The 19,727-nt window shown below is 40.3% G+C and overlaps 4 protein-coding genes across 4 annotated transcripts in view; 1 reads left to right on the forward strand and 3 right to left on the reverse strand.

Annotated features, from left to right (window-relative positions):
• Positions 1 to 870: 870 nt before the first annotated feature.
• Positions 871 to 2,419, reverse strand: LOC119646468 (28S ribosomal protein S22, mitochondrial). The gene is made up of 4 exons (XM_038046918.1): positions 2,209 to 2,419; positions 2,023 to 2,146; positions 1,819 to 1,906; positions 871 to 1,754 (listed from the first exon to the last, which is right to left on the reverse strand). The coding sequence occupies exons 1-4, from the start codon at positions 2,324 to 2,326 to the stop codon at positions 924 to 926; spliced, it is 1,161 nt and encodes a 386-aa protein (XP_037902846.1). The 5' UTR covers positions 2,327 to 2,419; the 3' UTR covers positions 871 to 923.
• Positions 2,420 to 2,478: 59 nt separating this feature from the next.
• Positions 2,479 to 3,001, forward strand: LOC119646469 (probable protein BRICK1-B). The gene is made up of 2 exons (XM_038046919.1): positions 2,479 to 2,704; positions 2,765 to 3,001. Exons 1-2 carry the CDS (start codon positions 2,584 to 2,586, stop codon positions 2,872 to 2,874), a joined length of 231 nt encoding a protein of 76 aa, XP_037902847.1. The 5' UTR covers positions 2,479 to 2,583; the 3' UTR covers positions 2,875 to 3,001.
• Positions 3,002 to 10,684: 7,683 nt separating this feature from the next.
• LOC119656601 (CCR4-NOT transcription complex subunit 11) overlaps positions 10,685 to 19,727 on the reverse strand; it is a 117,077-nt gene continuing 108,034 nt past the window's right edge. The window contains exon 7 of the mRNA XM_038063033.1: positions 10,685 to 10,961. Coding sequence (XP_037918961.1) covers positions 10,830 to 10,961 — 132 coding nt within the window. The 3' untranslated portion in view covers positions 10,685 to 10,829. The remainder of the gene's footprint in view (positions 10,962 to 19,727) is intronic.
• On the reverse strand, positions 16,914 to 18,317 carry LOC119656612 (odorant receptor 33a-like). The gene is made up of 3 exons (XM_038063054.1): positions 17,544 to 18,317; positions 17,125 to 17,485; positions 16,914 to 17,069 (listed from the first exon to the last, which is right to left on the reverse strand). The coding sequence occupies exons 1-3, from the start codon at positions 18,281 to 18,283 to the stop codon at positions 17,013 to 17,015; spliced, it is 1,158 nt and encodes a 385-aa protein (XP_037918982.1). The 5' UTR covers positions 18,284 to 18,317; the 3' UTR covers positions 16,914 to 17,012.

Below are 19,727 nucleotides of genomic sequence, written 5' to 3' on the forward strand. Positions count from 1 at the left end.
GATAGGAGAATACAACTTTGAGACCGTTGATAATTTCTCCTATCTAGGGTCGAAAATCACAACCGATAACAGCCATGACGATGAAAGCCACGCACGGTTGTTGTCAGCCAACAGAGCCTATTTCAGCTTACAAAAACTGTTCCGCTCGAAACGTCTCACCATAGGGTCAAAGCTTTTACTGTACTTAGCAAGAAGAATTGCGAACTCTTGGCAGCGTTCGAGAGAAGAATCCTCTGAAGAATTTTTGGCCCCCTACATGAGGATGGACGATTCCGTAGCCTGCATAATGACGAAATCTATGAGCGATACCATTACCGTCCGGTTGTGGATAAAATCCGGCTTAATAGGCTACGGTGAGCGGGTCACTTAATCCGTATGGATGAGGATGATCCAGCCCGCAAGATCTATACGGGCAATATCTATGGTAGAATAAGAAGACGAGGCAGACCCTGCCTAAAATGGAGCGATGGCGTAGGCCAGGACGCCAGAGAGCTTTTAGGGATATCGAATTGGTGGACCTCGGCGGAAAACCGGGATGTCTGTAGTTCCTTATTAAGGCAAGCCTAGACCGGATACCGGCTGTTGCGCCGTTGTTGATGATGAATTGTAACTTGGTTGGCAGCCGGCGTCAATAAGGGATAAGCTCACAGCAATGGAACGTCATAACAACAAATCCAGAAAATCGGCAGTGAGGGTTAGCGCAGTATACTCCAACAAGGGGCTTCGCGACAATCACACAAACACACTTCCTAGTGTAGATTGGGAGGAATCTAGAGAAAAGCATTCATAGACACAATAGTCAAGAAAAGATCCTCCATTTTTTAACATTCGACGCAGAGATTCATTCGAACTCAACATCAACACATTTTGTTTCGATTCCTAACCAACACTTTTATTATCAACAGAATGACCACAAACTAATCTTAACTAATTCCATGTGCCTTCTTTAGACCGTGGTAGAGTTTCTTCTTCTCGTCATTTGTTTCTCGCAGCGCCTGCAAAGCCAACTCGAGCTGGACTTTCTTCAGAGCCTTCGTTTTCACAAATGTCTCAATAAACTCGAAAGAAATATCGTCCGCAGTGAAATCTTCGGCGGATTTCCCAATAGCATTCTTGATTTCTTCGTGCATGTCGTCAGATGCCTTCGGTTTCAGAACACTCTGAATTGTGCTTTGTGGCTGCACAAGAGTCTCCAATTTTTCATGGATGCTCTTATCATAATCGATGCCATTTAACTGGTAGTACAAGGCAACCAGCTCTGCTCCGTTCTTCAGATAGTCCTGCTTGATCATATCGTAGAGGAGATCGTCTATGATTTGATGCCAAGCGAAGTAAAATGCCATTGGGCCGAAATGTCGAGTCGAGCGCAAGTCGTCGAATCTCTTGCTCTCGTTGATGTGATTATAGACTTTGGTGGTTATTTCATGGTACTCCTTTTCGTACGGGTCAAACTGAACGCAGGCTCGGTCCAGGATGAATTCATATTGAAAGTTTGCGAGGCAACGATTCAAGTGCTCCGGTTCGAACATTCTGGGAAGACGGATTTTGCGGCCAGGGTGCGGGAAGTATATTTGGTTTATTCGTTTCCGGATAGACAGCGGCGCATATTCCAATGTTCCATCTGTCTGTCGGACGAGTATTTTCCGGTCGGAGGAGTTTACGCCGTACGTTATGTCGGCAATCACAAATTTAGTGTTGGAGAAATTTGTGAGGGCTGGGTCGCGAGAAATTACTTTTTGGGAGTCTTCTTTGACCTAAAATTACAATTATAGGATTCAGATTAATTTCCTTCAACTGTTTGAGGGAACTAATTTGTACCTTTACGATGGGAGGCATTTGGATCAGTTTCTCTGCTCGCTCAGCTGCTTTGCGAAATTGTTTTTCCAACTGCTCTGACGTCATGAATCTAGAAAGCGTATGAAATAAACAGTCTAATTCAAAGATAATTTAACCGATTGATTTGGGAGCTCCAGAGGATTTGCAGCTACGACAGGCTCCGACTTCCAAAATAAAGGCACTTACTTGTACTCCACTGTGTTGTCGGAAACAGATCGCTTCTTGTAGACTTTCTCCAGCTGCACTCGTGTCATAGACTTTAGTAGTTTCTGGACGTCTGGGTTGCTGAAACTCGGACCTGGGTCCTTGTCTGAATTCGCGAGAAAATCAATTTCCATTCATTTAACCTCAACAAGTCAAACCCATACTTACCGTACTGCAAGAATGCAACTGTACTGCATCTTGAAAACAGCTCCAGCGTCACCTTATTAACATTGCAGCACAGACTTGCCTTATTGGCGAACATCCGCAAATTACTTCCAAAGGACATTTTGGTTCACGCCTGAAATCCTAAAACAGAAAACCTCTCCTCCGCGATAACCACAGCTGTTGCTGCCGATTGACAGCCGCCGTCAAAGAAACTTCGAGTCTCGACATCTCATGATAGATCCATCCCTCCATTGCTTGTTATCGCACGCAACTGTATGACATTTCTGGTGTGTCATTTACGATTACTTCTGACGTTTACACAGTTCCCAGTCTACGGAACAAAAATATTTAATTTTCAAGGACTTTTAAAGCGCTAAGATGTCGGGAGTGCATCGTGAGGCAATTCAGAAACAAATCCACCAGGACTGGGCTAATAGAGAGTATATAGAAGTTATTACGGCGAGCATAAAGCGAATCACTGACTTCCTGAACTCCTTTGGTAAGATGTCGGCCTATCATTCTTAAGCAATATTTCTACGGAATTTTCGTTTTTTGCTAGATATGTCCTGTCGATCCCGTTTAGCCGTACTCAACGAGAAACTTACAACATTGGAAAGGCGCATAGATTTCTTGGAAGCCTGTGTAACGCAGGGAGAAACCTTAACGTAAATTCGAACGAAACATGCCGCACACGCCAAGTTTTCCTTCGCAGATTAAATACCTTTTATTTTCTTAGATTCCATAGTTGCTTTTATAGTGCTTATATATTATAAGAATATACGTTTAGAATAATTGATTTGCTAGAGTTTTTCTCCTGTGTTTCCACTTTATCATTCATGAGTCGCATCCGCCATCCTCCAATGTGTGATACGAACCATGGAGGAAAAATGTCAAAATTCGGTGTTTTACCACGAAGTCAGCGAGATCTAATGTATATATGACTTTGCTGAGAGTCTATAAGTGATGTCTAGTTGAAAGTTCTTGCTTACGACCCGTGAAAAGTTTACACATCTGAACTGTTGTGGATCATATTGTTCCCGGATGACTCCGCCTCTGTCTTTGCTGGCAGTTCGGTCTCATTACATGGCAGAACTACGAAGCCACCTCCTTGGCTTTAATGAATCTCGTAGCAACTAACTCATGAAAGGGCGCATATTTTCATTAGAAATTATGTTAGCCGCGCAACAAAACGGTGCCAAGCCCGTTTGAATAATATTTGTTTATTAATCTATTACATTTTTACCCAACTGAAATGCTGACTTCCCTGTGATGTGGGGTTAAGAATTCACTCAAACTATTCCCTGCTAGTCGTTAAAGGGGTAGAAATCTGTGGGATAGCAGCCTGCAGATTTCGATTTTTTTCTGCTATGCAAACGTTAGCCGTGTCTCGGATACGAACGGACTTACCGGTAGGTGGTAGGTCGGATAGCCCCGAACATCATTGGTCTATACTAAAGAGGCTTCACTCCAGGAAAATCAGCAACAGATCAGATTTTCTCTCTGCGACAAGCGATGGAAAAACTGTTGGAATATGGACAACAGTTGCACCATCTATTCATCGACTTTAAAGCCGCCTATGATACCATACCCAGGGAAAACTGTACACGGCCATGAGAGAATTCGGTATCCCGACGAAATTGATAAGACTGATTAGGCTGACCCTGACCAATGTGCGACGCCAGATAAAAGCAGCAGGATCACTCTCAAGACCATTCAACATCAACAACGGTCTACGACAAGGGGATGCTCTATCATGCGTCCTCTTTAACCTGGCCTTCGAGAAAGTGATCCGTGATGCTGAGGTAACTGTAAGAGGTACGATCCTCTTTAAGTCCACCCAACTACTGGCCTATGCTGACGATATCGACATCATGGGAAGAACCACCCGAGACGCACAAATTGCCTTCATCCAGATCGAGCAGGCAGCGCGAGATCTTGGGCTGCACATCAATGAAGGCAAGACAAAGCATGTATATGGTGGCAACATCAGCATCGAAAACCAACCAATCAACAACATCGAACCGCACTGGTCAAACGGGAAGAACAAGGGTAGGAGAATACAACTTTGAGACCGTTAATAATTTCTCCTATCTAGGGTCGAAAATCACAACTGATAACAGTTACGATGATGAAATCCGCACACGGTTGTCAGCCAACAGAGCCTATTTCAGCTTACAAAAACTGTTCCGCTCGAAACGTCTCACCATAAGATCAAAGCTCTTACTGTACAAGACAATGATCTTGCCGGTTCTCATATATTCCTCGGAGGCTTGGGTTCTTAGCAAGAAGAATCGCGAACTCTTGGTCGCGTTCGAGAGAAGAATCCTCCGAAGGATTTTTGGTTCCCTACATGCGGATGGACGATTCCGTAGCCTACATAACCACGAAATCTATGAGCGATATCATGACCGTCCGGTTGTGGATAAAATTCGGCTCAATAGGTTACGTTGGGCGGGTCACTTAATACGTATGGATGAGGATGATCCAGCCTGGAAAGTCTATAAGGGCAATATCTATGGTAGAAAAAGAAGACGAGGCAGACCTTGCCTAAGATGGAGCGATGGCTAGGTCAGGACGCCAGAAAGTCTTTATGGATGTAGAATTGGTGGACCTCGGCGGAAAACCGGGATGTCTGTAGTTCCTTATTAAGGCAGGCCTAGACCGGATACCGGTTGTTGCGCCGTTGATGATGATGATGACAACGGCTTTCTCCAACATTCTGCAATTAAGACAAGTTGGATGATCCAACTTTGGAAAGCATTCCGTTCTCTCTTGCGGATCCGTGCTATTGTACTCCGGAAGACATAATGGAAGTGAAATTGATAGTTACCACAATCGTAAAGCGTCCCTTATTTCTTGGGAGTCTGTTTTGGACAGGATACCGACTGCGACATTTCGGTTCAGAATGAGAAACATTTAAATAATTGGAAATATTTCAAATTTCAATATAGACAAAAAGAATGCTTTCTATGAGGAATTGAATGTAGTCCAGAAGCGGCTCTTCGTAAAAGTGACATTGCAATTGATGGATGATCTGAATGCCGGGTGTGGCCTTCATCTAATTGTGGCTTACCTTCAATTGTGAATTACGATCCCCACTTCTCAAAGGGATGGAGCCCCCTCCCCTCCTTTAACGCCGCCCGCTTATATGATCTCGTTGTCGTTCAGCAGTGCGAGAGTTATTTTATTAATTGAATGCAGATACCTCAATTAGCCTGTCTGAAAATATTGATGGGCACTAGGGCGCCATTAAAAATACTCTTTTCTTGAGCACTACTCATATTATCGGCCACTTTCTGAAGAGGTTTCACACGACCCTGGCTGACTGCGGAATCATGGAAACAAATTGATGAATGGACGGGATTGAAGGTTCAACTCATGCCTTCGAGTGGTGGCGAGCCCGAATTCCGAAAGCGTGCCAAATCCCGGGAAAGTTCACCGTACTTTACAATAATAATAATAATCGTTGGCACAAAAATCCATATTGGATCAGGGCCTTGAAGTGTGTTAGAGCACTTCATTCAAGACCGTAACGGTACACTACAGAACACTGTAGGAGGCAATGTGGTCAGCATTACGCTCGCCCGAGATTTTTACCCTGATTTGACTCAGGTACTCATTCACAGCTGAGTCGACTGGTATCCGACGACAAATCACGATACACATTCCACTATCGCCAGTGAGATTTGAACCGCGACAGCCTTGTGTTCTAACCACTCAGGTATCCGGACACATCGTACTTTATGCCATGGCAAAAGGAAATGTATTATTGTACTGTTCAGGGAAGCAGATGGCAGACAGCATATTTGGATGCCTAGCATATTTTAAAGCCATATACTGCTTCATGAAGGAACGTGGTCGCATTGCATTCTTCTCGGTGGTCCTGTAAGAGACGTTAGTGGTCGACTTCTCATCCATGATGATAAGTAGCTTAAGAGATGGAAGGAGCATTCTTAACTGTATCAGATCTGGTGAAGCTATGTTTCTCGTGGATGAAGTGACTAGTCATTGTAACATACATGGGCTGCCACTACAAATAGAAGTGAAATCATGTTGGTCATCATTGAATTCAAATGGAGCAACGTTGGACTTGACGGTCTCCCCGCAAATCTATTCATCGCTGTGCCTGTAGATTTTGTAGAGTTGTTTTTACCTAATCCTGGGAATGTGAGTTTATTTCCAGTGAGTGGAAATAGGAAATGACTGTCAAGATTCCTAAAAAGGGCACACCTTTTGAGTGTAACAATTGGAAGAGTATTGCGTGCTTCCTGCCGTCGCGAAGATAATAACTAAAATAATCGTGGAATATATCGATGATTATTTGGAAGGCTTGATTAACAAAGAGCACACTGGTTTCCGCTCTGCATCCTTTTGAATTGAACACAGTGGAACAGTCCACGAAATTTATGTCTCCACTTCACCTGCTATTTATCGATTTCGAGAAAGTCTTCTCTGCGTTTTATGCAGGAGTGCATTCTGCAGAAAGGAATAGTTATTTTTAAAACGATATATAATGGCACAAAGTGGCAGGTGTTTCTTGAGGTAAAATTTCAGAAGAATTTGTCGTCAAAAGCGAAGTTCACTAGGGTTGCATTTTGTCACCGATATTATTTATTCTTGTTATAGGTCCGGAGGACGTGGAGAAGTTCGATGGACAATGACATCTTTCCTAAAATACCTAATTTTATACTTAAAAAAATTGAACAAGTACAGTCCATGCAAGCCAGCAGTCTCTAATGAGAAAAGAAAATTATTTTCAATGGATACACAGACATAATCGATATTCTGATTGATTAAAATTGAAAGAAAACTGTATTCAGAGTGGATCCATTTAATTTTTTTATGTAAATGTTCGAAGCAACCACCCTCCTTTGCCTAAAAAGTAGGATTTTTTTACCAAGATTACGCATTACTTTTGATAATATTCTGCTTGATATCTCTGCACTTATTCTAGAACAAATTCTTTCTAAGAATCTAAGATGTCCTTATGAACTATTTCTTTGAAATGTCTTATACTTTGTACTAAATCGACTGGGACATATCAGAAAATAAAATTACACCTTCACCTGTCAACCGATTTGGGAAAATATACGTTGGTTTTCCATAATTCCGGCCCAAGTTTACGACCACTTTTGATAATATGCTTCACGATCCACTCCAGAGGGTAGAGGGTGGTATAAGAAAGAAAAGTTATATAGCGAAGATGTGCGCCTTCCGGCACTCCCCTTCGGGGTGGAACATTTTTTTTCGAAATAACCACAGAAATCGATTAATGGTCAATGGTTTTCACAGAATGTAGCCTTTTGAGGTATCAAATGAAAGGGGTAAGTTAGTACTGGTCTCTTATTTGATATCGGGTGGAATGTAGGGGAGTGAGGGTTCAAAATATGACCCTTGAAAAGTGTAACAGGTCTCGTTCTCAGAACCTATCCAACCGAAAAATCATAGCGGTGTATCTGAACGAAATCTAGGCCTCAAAATACATCCCGTTCCGATATTTGCGCAAATAAAGTTAATAATAGTATATTCGCATATTTTAGAAATTTAGCCGGAAACCCTCCTTACGTTGTGTGGTACATAAAGGATAACATAAGGCATAACTTTGAGAAGTTTGAAGGAAATCCAACTATTATTAACAAAGTTATAGAAGGTGAACATTTTACATTTTGTGTGAGTTTCGTGCATTCTAAAATATGTATGCCGTCATCATACCATATCAATTCGTCAATACGACAATAAAGTGAGTTCATGTGAATGGGAGGTCGCAGGGAAACATTTCGTAGTAGTTTTTAATCATTTAATATCAATATCAACTACTCCAGCCAGTCATATGTATGTATTTATATGTATATGTAAATAAAGCTTCGGGGTCGTGCCCAATTCAGTTAGATATATTTGTACATTAAACAAGTGGTATTCAATATACGTTCTTTAGATGTACATATGTATATTTTTATGAACGAAGTAAATCGGAAATATGTGTACGATCAAATTATATACATGCATATTCTGTAATAGGCAATAGTTGTTTGTTTAGGGTGAGCATAATATCTACGTCTGTAATATGTATGTATTTTTTATAGTTTCAAACAAGTATGAAAGAATATTTTGGATTTTTAGCCACAACATGAATAACTCGGAAACTACATGAATAACATGAATAACTCGGAAACTACTACTTGTACGGAAACTTTTCATTAAACATTTTTTGCTTAGAATTGACCATCCGATTTCTTTGGTTATTTCGAAAAAAAATGTCCAACACTCCCCGGGGGAGGCGCAGATCGCCGCTATATAACTTTTGTTTCTTATACCACTCTCTACCCCCACCCCAAATTTCATATCAGTCGGTTTTGACTGAAAAAATCAGAGATTGAAAGCTTTAATAACTATAGTTACGATTCAACATTTATTTCAATGCTCCAACTATCGTAGTTTTTGAGTTATTATAATTTTAGTGGTGTAAGATTAAAATGTGTACCAGGTCTCACAAGTACCTAGTCTGGCAGGTGTTGGCACTGCCCAAAGTGTCTGGCTGCAGAGGAAACAGTTAGTAAATATACCTTTTTAATATACTATGACGTAGACAAATCTACATTTTATTGAATTTTGGGGGGGGGGGGGTGTATGGGGGTCTAGCGAGGGGTAACCCTTCTATGATAACTGTCTGGTAATGTAAAACTTGATTTCTGACATTATCCTGAAGAAAATATAAAAAAAATACCTTTTATCTATGACAATGTTAAGTATGAATTTTACCCACCTTGTTACCTGTTACCTGCCAAACCCACTACGATTCACATTCTATAGTACGCAATTGATCCTATACCTATGGGAACTTTCCACAGAAAAACTTTCAAGTTTTATACACTGACATAGATCTAGGGTCCGAACTGTCAGCGATTTCTCGTAAGTGTAAATATGTATACACACATATTTACAAATAGCAAAAGAATATAAAGTTCGAAAATTGTCTTAAATTTGATTGCATTGTTTGAAATTGCTGAATTAAGGGCAATTTTCGCACTCAGAGTGCAATTAATAGTATTTTTAAAATTGCGATTTCTAAGAAATGAATGAAGTCAAAATGAGAAATGTATCCAGTTGCTGCTGATGTTCTTATACATAGGGTTCTATTTGATGTTGAAATTACACTTTTTTTAAGGTTTTGTGTTTACACATTAAAATCGGTTTACTGTCTGTCTGTCCGCCACACGCATTTTTCTCGGAGGCGGTTACAACGATTGACACCAAATTTGGTATAAAAGTGGGAACTGTGAACGCGCATGCATACAGTGAGTTACATCCTTTTACGTTGAATTTAAGAGGGGGGGGGGGGGTCCCCATACATGCAAAAGGGGTTGCAAATTTTTTTTTCATCAAAGATAGTCATGTGGGGTATCAAATTATCCAATATCAAAGCCGGTCTAAGTTTTGACATTTGTTGGAAAAGTGGGCAGTGCGGGGGGTCCGAAATACCTTCCATACCAATGTCTGTTCAAATAATGTTAATGCTGGAAACCCCTGTTAGATTTATCCTAGCACCACGAAATGATCTCACCAAGTTTGGTGGAAATCGCACTATTACTAACAAAGTTATAATACGTCAAAGTTGTTGCTTCTTTGAAAATTCAAGACTATGAATGTCCATATCACCCGAAAATGGATACTGTCACATAATATAAGGTGCTACGTACTAAGAAATACACAAAACCTTTCGTACCTGAAGCGTGCAGCTTCCGGTTTCCCCACTTGTTTGAGGCTTGATCCAACTTCTCCTACTTTTTTCATCAAACCGTGAACCCGAATAAGAAAGTGTAAATGCCGTTTTGTTGAGAATACATGTATTTATGGACCGAACCAGAACTAGTAGGATCGGTATGAAAATAGAAATTTGGCAATTTCTAAAAAATTCACTTAATATCAACAAATCTCGGAAATTCGAGTTCGAGCCATAATGACGAGTCTTCCGATCACTTTTATAAAAACTATTAAAATCGACACAATAATTCCTGAGAAAAATGAAGAAAAGTTTTGAAAAACGTGTTTTTGATATAAACACGTTCTAAGTTTCAGAAAATGTTTGCGACCATTTTTTTTTAATTTAAATGCGGCTTTTTAAAGATAAGTCTAGCGAATAAAACAAAACAACAAAATCAAGCAATTTGACAAATAAATGGCCAATCAATCTAAAAAAATATCCGGAAAAACGTGGTGTCACAAATACAATTCATAAAATTTTCTGACTTACCTTAAAAAGAAACTTATTTTGGGTTTCGACTTGAAACTTTGAGGAATGGCTCTTGAGACTATATTCTATCGAATTAATAAATAAAAAAAATCAAAAAAAAGCTGATTGTGAAACGTCCCTTTAAAAAATTTTGCTTTTGATTTTAAAGAAAGAATGCGCACTGTTACGTTCAGATTTGTATCTTCAAACTATCCAATTACCTGCTAATATTGTTCAAAGACATTAAAGAATTTTAAGTCAGCAAAATTGATAATACAGCAATGCTATCATTTAATTTTCAAATAAATAATTTCAAGATGTACAAATTTACTCCTAATTTTTACAATTTCTGTTAAAAACATTTCATTATTCTTCATTTATATGCGTTTTCAATTTACTCTTTAGGTTTTTGCGTTCCTACAGCCCCTTCACCAATCTCCACCTGTTTCACTAGACGATAAAGTGCGGCGGCTTCTTTAACTCGGCTGAACTCCACACAGAACGCTTCGATTTCAATGAAGAGCTCCTGGAATTAATGAAAACTTCAATTATATTTTAGTATTTATAATCGGAGACGAGACGTGAAAAACTCTTCCTATCGCTACGACTATATGTCTCTATTAATCTGCTTTATGGATAAACATGTTTGACTACTGTATTCAGATTAATACTGTATTCCGGAAGTCGAATAGAAGGGTCGTATATTAATTTGTGCTTCTGGAACACCTAAAATTTCATACTATTTTTTCTGTGGTTCACCTAATTCGGGCATTCTTTCCAATTGAATTCACAGCCTTCATGATCACCCTGCTCATATCTTGCAATTTACTCTCACTTAGCAAACTACATTCCTAGGTACATATTATAACTATTTTTTTCAATTTGCTGTTTATATTATAGCAATCACAATTACCAAACCTTCGATAATCTCCATCGTCTTAATCGTCGGCCTTTTGGTCGTTCCCCATCGACTTCGATTTTCAAACCAAATTTTTTCAGTATTTTTGCGGATGTCCTCATTTTGGATGGGATCATGACGTGTTTCGCCACTAGTCCAATACAATATCTTTGCCTCCATTGCCGCGAGACGCGATTCATTGCCTTGAACAGTCGGCTAGTACTTATAACCATAGAGGGCGACATTGTGTTCAATTTAGGGTTTGAGAAGTTTTTTTGTTGTGTAGATCACAAAGAACACCAGCTGTGGAAGGCCACTTCATCCAAGTCGCGCTGATACGTGAACCAATTTTATAATGCAGTTCACTGTCGGCTAATAGTATTACTCTGAGGTACTTAAACCATTCTCGCCATTTCGTTGGGTTGGTCGTGAAATATTCTGATTTGTTCAAATTCAATCTCAAACCGTGCTGGATGAGGTGATCGTTCCACTTTTGGACAGTTTGATCAAGATCAGCTTTATTATGAGGCGTTAGGAAAACATCATCTGCATAGAGCGGATGATCTAGGAAGCCTAGACAGTTGGCTTTTTGTATTAATAGTTAACTAATTAAATTAACTTGTAATTAAGGTATAGATTTGTGTATTTAAAGGACAAGCTGGGCCACAAGTAGTTCGGACTAAAGCTCACTGCGGAAGAAGACAACTGTTTCTCGAAATACGGGTATATGGGTAATACAGTTTTTTTTGGCATTTAAAGAACAATTTAGACTTTTGTTTTTTGGTATTTTTTTCACTAATAGCAGATGAGTTTTGGGGCACACGGTCAAATGCTTTCTCTCGATGGTATGGAATGCAGAGAGACCGATGCTTCTCACGGCTTTCTTCATGAGTAACCGCGCGGAATCTATTGCATCAATAGTTCTTGACAAAACCGGCCTGGTTCATGGTTATTTGAACGATCTCGTGATTGCGGTTGTCAAGAATGCCTTCGAAAATCCTTATGGGATATATATATAACAGTCAATATTCCGTTAACTAAATATCAATATAACGATAAGGTGAGTAGTGTGACATGCTAAATGCATATACATAACGGGCTACGTACATACGTTCATACCTGAAGCACCGAGCTTCCGAAATCGCCACCATTTAATGCGCGGCGGGCCAGTGCGTTCCTCACGTTGTTTTATCGGTGGCTTAATTCGCAGGACGGTAATCAATGGCCGATGTTGAGGTGTGGGGGTCTCATTGGGAGTAGCTTTGCAATCAGTCACGGTGGTAAAATGTCGGCATCTTATGAGAATATAGCCGATTTGCGATTGCGACAATCGTTTGATGAACCATAAGTACAGAGTCATGGGTGTCCGCAAAATCGATTATATGCTCGCCACTCTCATTACGCGCTCCAAACCCCTTTCCCCCAAAGCACCTGTTACCGTCTTTTTTTTCATCCACATGACCATTAAGGTGGCCGGCAATGATGATATAGTCGTTAGCAGACACGTGACAAGTCTTTTCATCGTGAAGTTGCCAGAAGGCATCAGGTCGACCTGTCTGTGGTGAAGAAGTGAATATTGTGATCAGCTCATATAATGATGAGCTTCATCAAAGGGTTCGACCTCTTTAATGGTATCACGGAAACCCTGTGAGATAGCAATGCCAACATCGTATTGAGTGTGGGCTACCAAAATAAAGAAGTTTATAGCGTACGTATTCAATGTCGCTGCTTTTGGCACCAGACCATCGGGTTTCTTGCAGGGCGCAGATATCAACGCGCCTTTTCCGAAGGACTCTTGCGAGTTTCTTGGTTTTTCCAGTTAGAGTGTCAATATTTAGCGTGCAAACATGTATTTGTTTTGTTCGGACTAACTTGCTTATGTCCATACGTCAAGAACCCTTGCCCATTTCTCGACAGGCCCGGGGCGCGTCCTGCCTCGTTGACTGAGGTGGACGCCCCAGCATTTTTTCGAGGCTTATTACTTGATCCGATCATCTTGTTTCTAACGACAATGGATGCATTTGCTTGGTCGGCCTGTCGCAGGACCTGTCACCAGAGATCAGGTAGGATTTAGCATAGTGGAATAGCTCCAACTATACTCTATTTATCTCTTTCTTACTCTCTGGGACCAGCATACTATGTTAATGGCATGCCATGCCATGATTTCATTAAACCATAGGGGATGCGATGCTAAGTATCCCATACGTAGCAATTGTCACATCTTAATTCAAATATAGTTATGACGCCACATTCCAATGTGGGATCCACCACCCTAAACACTTGTCCAAACAAGAATTACAACCCAACATATTCGATATAAGTCAGAGTGCATCCGAAACATCATAAACCAATACTATAATAACAAATCAGGAAATCGGAAGTTAAACGCTTCAGTTATGCAAGGGGTTTGTGTATAGATTATATAAGCATTTTTGAATGGGCATTTGTTCCATTTGTACCCATCTCGCAATGTTTATGAATTTAGTTTGTCAAACTACTCACATTAGTACGATACTGGCATGCAAAGTCTTAGAATGTAGTAAATTTGCACAAAAAACACAAACAATCTTGATTTATTATAGCTCTGTTAGAAATAGTGCGATTTTCACCAAACTTGGTAGTATCGGGCTCTATATTATAGCTTTAAATACTGCCTGATTCTAGGATAAACCTAAAGGAGTTCACAGTCAATTTCTAAAATAAACTACTATTAACTTTATTTGAACAGATATCGGTATGGAGAGTATTTTGAGAAGGATACCGTGTGCATGGATCACCATATTTTTTTCAGGTATTCGGGTTGGGTATTTTCTTAGAACGGATCTTCCCGCACTCCAATGTTACAACTAAGATCGGTTTCGGAAAGTACTAATCGAATGTACGTACATTCAAAATAAGATGTATTTTAAGAATGCGATATGAGCGAAGAAAAAGAAAAACAAGTCGTGAAATCGGAAGCTAGACGCTTCAGGTACGAAAGGTTTTGTGTACTTCTTAGTACGTAGCACGTAATATATGCATATATTATGTGAGAGTATCTAGTTTTGGGTGATATTGGCATTCATAGTCTTCAAATTTCAAAGAAGCAACAACTTTGACGTATTATAACTTTGTTAGTAATAGTCAGATTTTCACCAAACTTGGTACGATCATGCTATATCACTGCAAATTTCGTGGTGCTTGAATGAATTTAAGGGGAGGGGGGGGGGGGGGGGGAACAGATACCGAGACCGAGACCTTTTATTAGATATTTGATGAAAAAAATTTTACACACAGACCCCCAGAAAAATATGGGTGACGGACAGACAGACATACGGACAAATCCGGAGGAAGCCACAGTGGTGGGTTACGGTGACGACAAGGCACTGGTTGTTGTCGCAAAGCATCTCGAAGATGCTGATACTCAAGCGAGGCAATCGGTGCTGTTAAAAGTTGGTTAGAGAGCTCTGGTCTGACACTGGCGGAGGAAAAAACAGAAGCGGGCCTCATCACCAAGCGCCGGAAGAGAAATTACGCCTGTATAAGAATCGGGAATCATAGACAGGAAGCTCAGCTATAAGCAACACGTGCAGTATGCTTGCGATAGATCGTCCACTGCTAGTATGGCCCTGGCGAGGATGATGCCAAACGTGGGAGGCCCATGGCATACCTCTAGCTTGCTTATAGCCAGGGTGGTAGCCCCAATCATGCTCGGTGCGACCCCAGTTTGGAGGGAGGCATTGTAGAACAACACTTACAAACTGAGTGCAGTATACAGGACAGCCTTGAGGGTATGCTCTGCCTTCAGGACTGTTTTAGATGATGCAGCATTCGTCATCTCTAGAATGATGCCAATTGACATCTTGGCAGATGAGATGGCGAATATATACAGACGAAGAACGCTGAGAGGAAGAGATCCATAAATAGATGGCAAGAGCGGTGGGAACGCTCGGGAAAGGGTCGGTGGACTCACAGGCTCATTCCTGCCATCAATGAGTGGTTGGAGAGACGACACGGTGAGATTAATTATAATCTCACCCAGTTTCTCACGGGGCATAGAGGATATCGACAATACCTGCACAAGTTTAAACTGGACACCTCACCCGACTGTCCAAATTGCGATGGAGTCCCAGAGGACTCAGAGCATGTATTCTTCCACTGCCCGAGATTTGTGGAAGAAAGGAGGAGTCTAGAGGAGACTCTAGGAGAGGTGCTGGTACCAGAAAATATGGTGCCGAAAATGAAAAAAAAGACAGACGGACGGACAGACAAACAAATCCTTAAAAAAGATCTAGGCAGATCTTGTAATTAAATATCATATTAATGTATTGCATTTGATTAATCATTTCAGCCGAATATTACGACTGCTAGGACATTCGCAACATACCAAAATCGCTTCCAAGATTAGAAATCACGCCGCACACACCGAATCGGTTAGCAAACGGTTCATATTCAGAGGCTCTGTTTCGGCGATATCCTAAACGGCCTCTTCCAATGGGCTACCCTGCTTGGGCGTTGGCCAAGCTCGTGCACTAGCTCCTGGATTTTTAATTAGAGGACCATGGTTGCTCTCATTCCGGGCTGCCGAAACTTAACTTCGGAACGATGGGGTAATCAAAAACTACTGGAACAGAAAAGGCTAAAAGGTTAGGAATTATACTTACGTAGATTGACTTGGGTTTAGTTAAAAAAAACACTCGCGTTTCCACTTCTACAAACCTTTTATTTCTACAACACAATATTCTACTTTTTTTTCTTTTTTACAATTTCACTAATTAATTCTATAAGTGAGTTCAAGATATTATCGCGCGAAATAAAGTGTTCCCGGTTAGAACACTTTATTTCTGTTCAGAGGCTTTTTGACCACTAAAAATTAAAAGTAATGCTATTCTTTAAGTCACCTATGTTTGACCCTTCCGTGTTTACACATTGGTTTGAAAGTGTTCTTGTACACAACACAATAACACTTGTTTATTATTATAAATTTTCTTGCTGGCGGCAAATCGACACCTGCTGTTGCGCTGCGAATTGATGACACGGAAGAAAGTCATGTCGACGCCAAATATACCATTTGGTAAGTAACATGCTGATGCAATGGCGGAAAAGAATCTCGCGATGTCCAAACAGGCCATTTGCATAGCATGTGATGTAACGACGGAAGAGGTTAAATGCGCAAGTAGACTGGGTTTCGTGGGGCTAGCTCCAAAGATGCGGCTGCTGGAGAAAATCCGGTGAAATCGCTTAAACAGGCTCCGTCCCAAAATATTTGATATTCTTGTAACTGTTTCCGCAACCTGACCGAACAACTAGGACCTACTAATAGATGTGCAATCTCACTGCAACCGGCAACTTGGTTCTCCGTGTGTGCTTAGTGTTAGGTACTCTACCACTTCCGAATTGACTGGTATCCGACATCCAGTCACGATACAATTTCCTCTACCCCTACTGAAATTTGAACCGTAACCTTCCACCTTAATCACTGAGCCATACGGACACAAGCTAACTAGCTATTTAGATAAAACAAAAATACGATAGTGGGTCTAATAATTTGGTCAGGCGCTGTAGGACAAATGAACAAATGGTATTTTTTTTTATTTACTTTTATCTCATAGTGCAGAAGGCGTGATACATATTGACAAAATGGCATTTAGGCTAGAGAATCCATAAAGTGTTGATATTATTTCGAAATTGGAAAAGATCTTATCTCTGCAATCGACCAATCATGAGCGTCAGCAAAGAGTATGAAAATTTAACAATCTGAAAAGAGATCCTTTTAATTTACAGGAAGAAATTGATATAATTCATTTGTTACGCTCAGAAATGTAGCCATAGTCACTGGAACAATGCCTCCAGCCAGAATTACACTCGGCTCTTGGCATTTTGCCATTATGAAAACGATTGTGCGTCGGAATTTAGTACCCTGATAGACCCAGTTAGCGCTGTAAGCAGCAAAGGCAAGATCTTCCGTTAGTTGGATTAGTTGGTTAGCAACGTAGCACGTTGGTAGTATCTCCATAACACTCCCGAAAGCACAGCTTATGAAGAATATCTTCTCAACTGTCGGTAGATCGAAGCTGATAAGGTACACCACAGTGAAGCACTGAATGCCGCTGGAAACAATAAACTCAACGAAAAGCGTCTGTGATATAAGCTTGCGTAGAATGGATAATATACTAAGAAGAAAGTAGTTAAAAGTGTATATCTTCCAGTGTGTTAAGGTACTATATGTACTTTAAAATAATCACATGATTCTGTACACAAGACACGAGTAGTGGGTAATTATCCGGACTATTGTCGGTCTCATCCTTTCCAATTGTAGAGAAGCGTCTAATGAGTACCTTCACATGTGCATTTAACATGACCAAGTAGCACATTGGATACCCGTCACTTGATATATTTTGGAAATTCAGCACTACGAAAGCGACCAGTTGGTGTGTGAATGCCAATGCGAATTTCCAACCGTTTTCACGATAATTGAATGGATACCAGGCCGGAAAAATCAAATTCTGCCCAGCCGAAGCAAGCGATACGATTATCCCAGAAGCAGCAATAGATAAATCAAAAGATACATATGCGATAGAATAACGATGTACTTTATCCGCCAGGACTCTCATCGCAGCCCGTTCCTCTTCTGACTTCAAAATATCGTCTAGTTGATCGAAATATTTTTCCAGCTCCAATAGTTCGGATCGCATTGAATAAACACAAGCAAATTTCACCGAACAAGCAAAAAATCCAATGTTAAATGGGAAATTTTGAACCGCAGTCCTTGTGCTTCCGGAAAGCAGTAATCCCAAATTCAGAGCGAGTAAGTGTGAAATTGTAAGAAAGACTGTGAAGATAAGAAAGACTAGCTTAAGTTTTTGGTATTTAGGCCAGGGTTTAATGCAAAGAAACTTCCAGATAGCCCAAAGACACTTTAACGCGTCGTACGATTTCAAATCGGACATCTTAATGGAACTTGATTCCATTAAATACTAACTCATGACTTGAAAGAAAGGAGGCTACGACGTGGTAATAAGGCAATCCCATTAAATAATAATCAATTATTTATTGTAGAAAAAACAATTGAGTTAATTATTTTTTAAAATAATGCGGTAATGATAATTAAGGCCAAATCATGAAAGAAGGTTGGAGTAGAGAAGCTTGGAGGGAAGTAACTTTAAAGAGGCGGCCTTACAGCAATTTATTGCAGACCTTGATATACACATATATGATTGAGGCAGTAAATTTTACATTCATTACAATTTAAAGGTTATTAGAAAATATAGGAGAATAGCTTTTCTTAGATAGAGAACTCAAATTAAAAGTAATTCATTTTGTTGTTGATGGATGAAGAATGGTACAGGAGAATCTAGGTTCTAGGGCTGGGATCTTAAGTTAATAACAGCTTTGGCTGTTTTGATTGAGTGGAAGGACATATTTGACAGGGGAACGGTGACCTGTGTAGAAGACTATTCTATCTTCCCTGTCCAAAAGACCGTTATTATTACTATGGGAAAGAGAGGGAGATTTTAGAAAAAACAACAACAGTAAATCTAGCGCTGTTAATGTGTCATTTTATTGATATTTGCCTTCAGTCCGACTGGGCTCATCTTCTCTATTTGGTCATGACTTGGTGAAAACGCATAGGTCATCAACATTGTTGATGTGTTTGCGGAAATATGCCATAGTCCATTGAAGTTCTCCATGTCCTCCGAATAAGGCAGTCGCCGATAACGAGAAGGAATATTAGCGGCGACAGAATGCAACCCTATTGGATTCCGCTTTGGCCTTCCTCCTCAATGCTGCACGCACATTTTTCGCCATTAAATGTCGCTATCATAATATAACACTGTTCCACACTGATCCGCAGGGTGTTGATGTGATCAGTACATGAGGATCCACAACGGAAATCAGTCTACTTTCTACGTTCTATGCTACAAAATTCAGTATTTACGCGCAGGGGTGCGAGGGGATGTGAAGAATGTTATTTAAATTATTAATGAGTCCCTATTGCCGCCATACAGAGTCGAAAGTTTTCCTTGTGGCAAGGAGACAAGCAATTCAGGTGTCTGACGTTAACCTATTTGACGATTATTCCCGCTCAAAACGTCGACAATCAAAACTGAGAAGGCATTAGAGGATGGAGATAAACCTGTTGTTAGCCGGAAGGAGAAGATCTCTGTATGGAAGGATGTGGACTCAGTACACTTCTCGGTAGTTAAATACTGTGGACAGAAAGGAATTGATGGATGGATAGATCTCATAAGGACTATAAATAAAATTTTGTAAAGTTTGATGCATTTTGCTTGCTTTTTTTGTTGAACATGTGGCTGACTATCTTGGGTCTGATGAAATGGAGTTGCAGAATTGAACGAGTGAATTCATTTGCGACAGAGGAATCTTGAACTATTCAGTCTCGCTGAATGTTCG

This window comes from Hermetia illucens, chromosome 1, assembly GCF_905115235.1.
Source record: "Hermetia illucens chromosome 1, iHerIll2.2.curated.20191125, whole genome shotgun sequence".
In the NCBI taxonomy this organism is placed as follows: domain Eukaryota; kingdom Metazoa; phylum Arthropoda; class Insecta; order Diptera; family Stratiomyidae; genus Hermetia; species Hermetia illucens.

Bases quoted from the DNA above. Each gene is read 5' to 3' on its own strand.
- LOC119656612 (XM_038063054.1), bottom strand. From the start codon at position 18,283: ATGGAATCAAGTTCCATTAAGATGTCCGATTTGAAATCGTACGACGCG. The intron at 17,486-17,543 runs GTACATATAGTA...CTTTCTTCTTAG, and splicing joins AATCATGTGATTATTTTAAA to TATATTATCCATTCTACGCA. The intron at 17,070-17,124 runs GTAACAAATGAA...ATCTCTTTTCAG, and splicing joins CTATGGCTACATTTCTGAGC to ATTGTTAAATTTTCATACTC.
- LOC119646469 (XM_038046919.1), top strand. From the start codon at position 2,584: ATGTCGGGAGTGCATCGTGAGGCAATTCAGAAACAAATCCACCAGGAC. The intron at 2,705-2,764 runs GTAAGATGTCGG...GTTTTTTGCTAG, and splicing joins TGACTTCCTGAACTCCTTTG to ATATGTCCTGTCGATCCCGT.
- LOC119646468 (XM_038046918.1), bottom strand. From the start codon at position 2,326: ATGTCCTTTGGAAGTAATTTGCGGATGTTCGCCAATAAGGCAAGTCTG. The intron at 2,147-2,208 runs GTAAGTATGGGT...TCGCGAATTCAG, and splicing joins AGTTGCATTCTTGCAGTACG to ACAAGGACCCAGGTCCGAGT. The intron at 1,907-2,022 runs GTAAGTGCCTTT...TACGCTTTCTAG, and splicing joins GACAACACAGTGGAGTACAA to ATTCATGACGTCAGAGCAGT.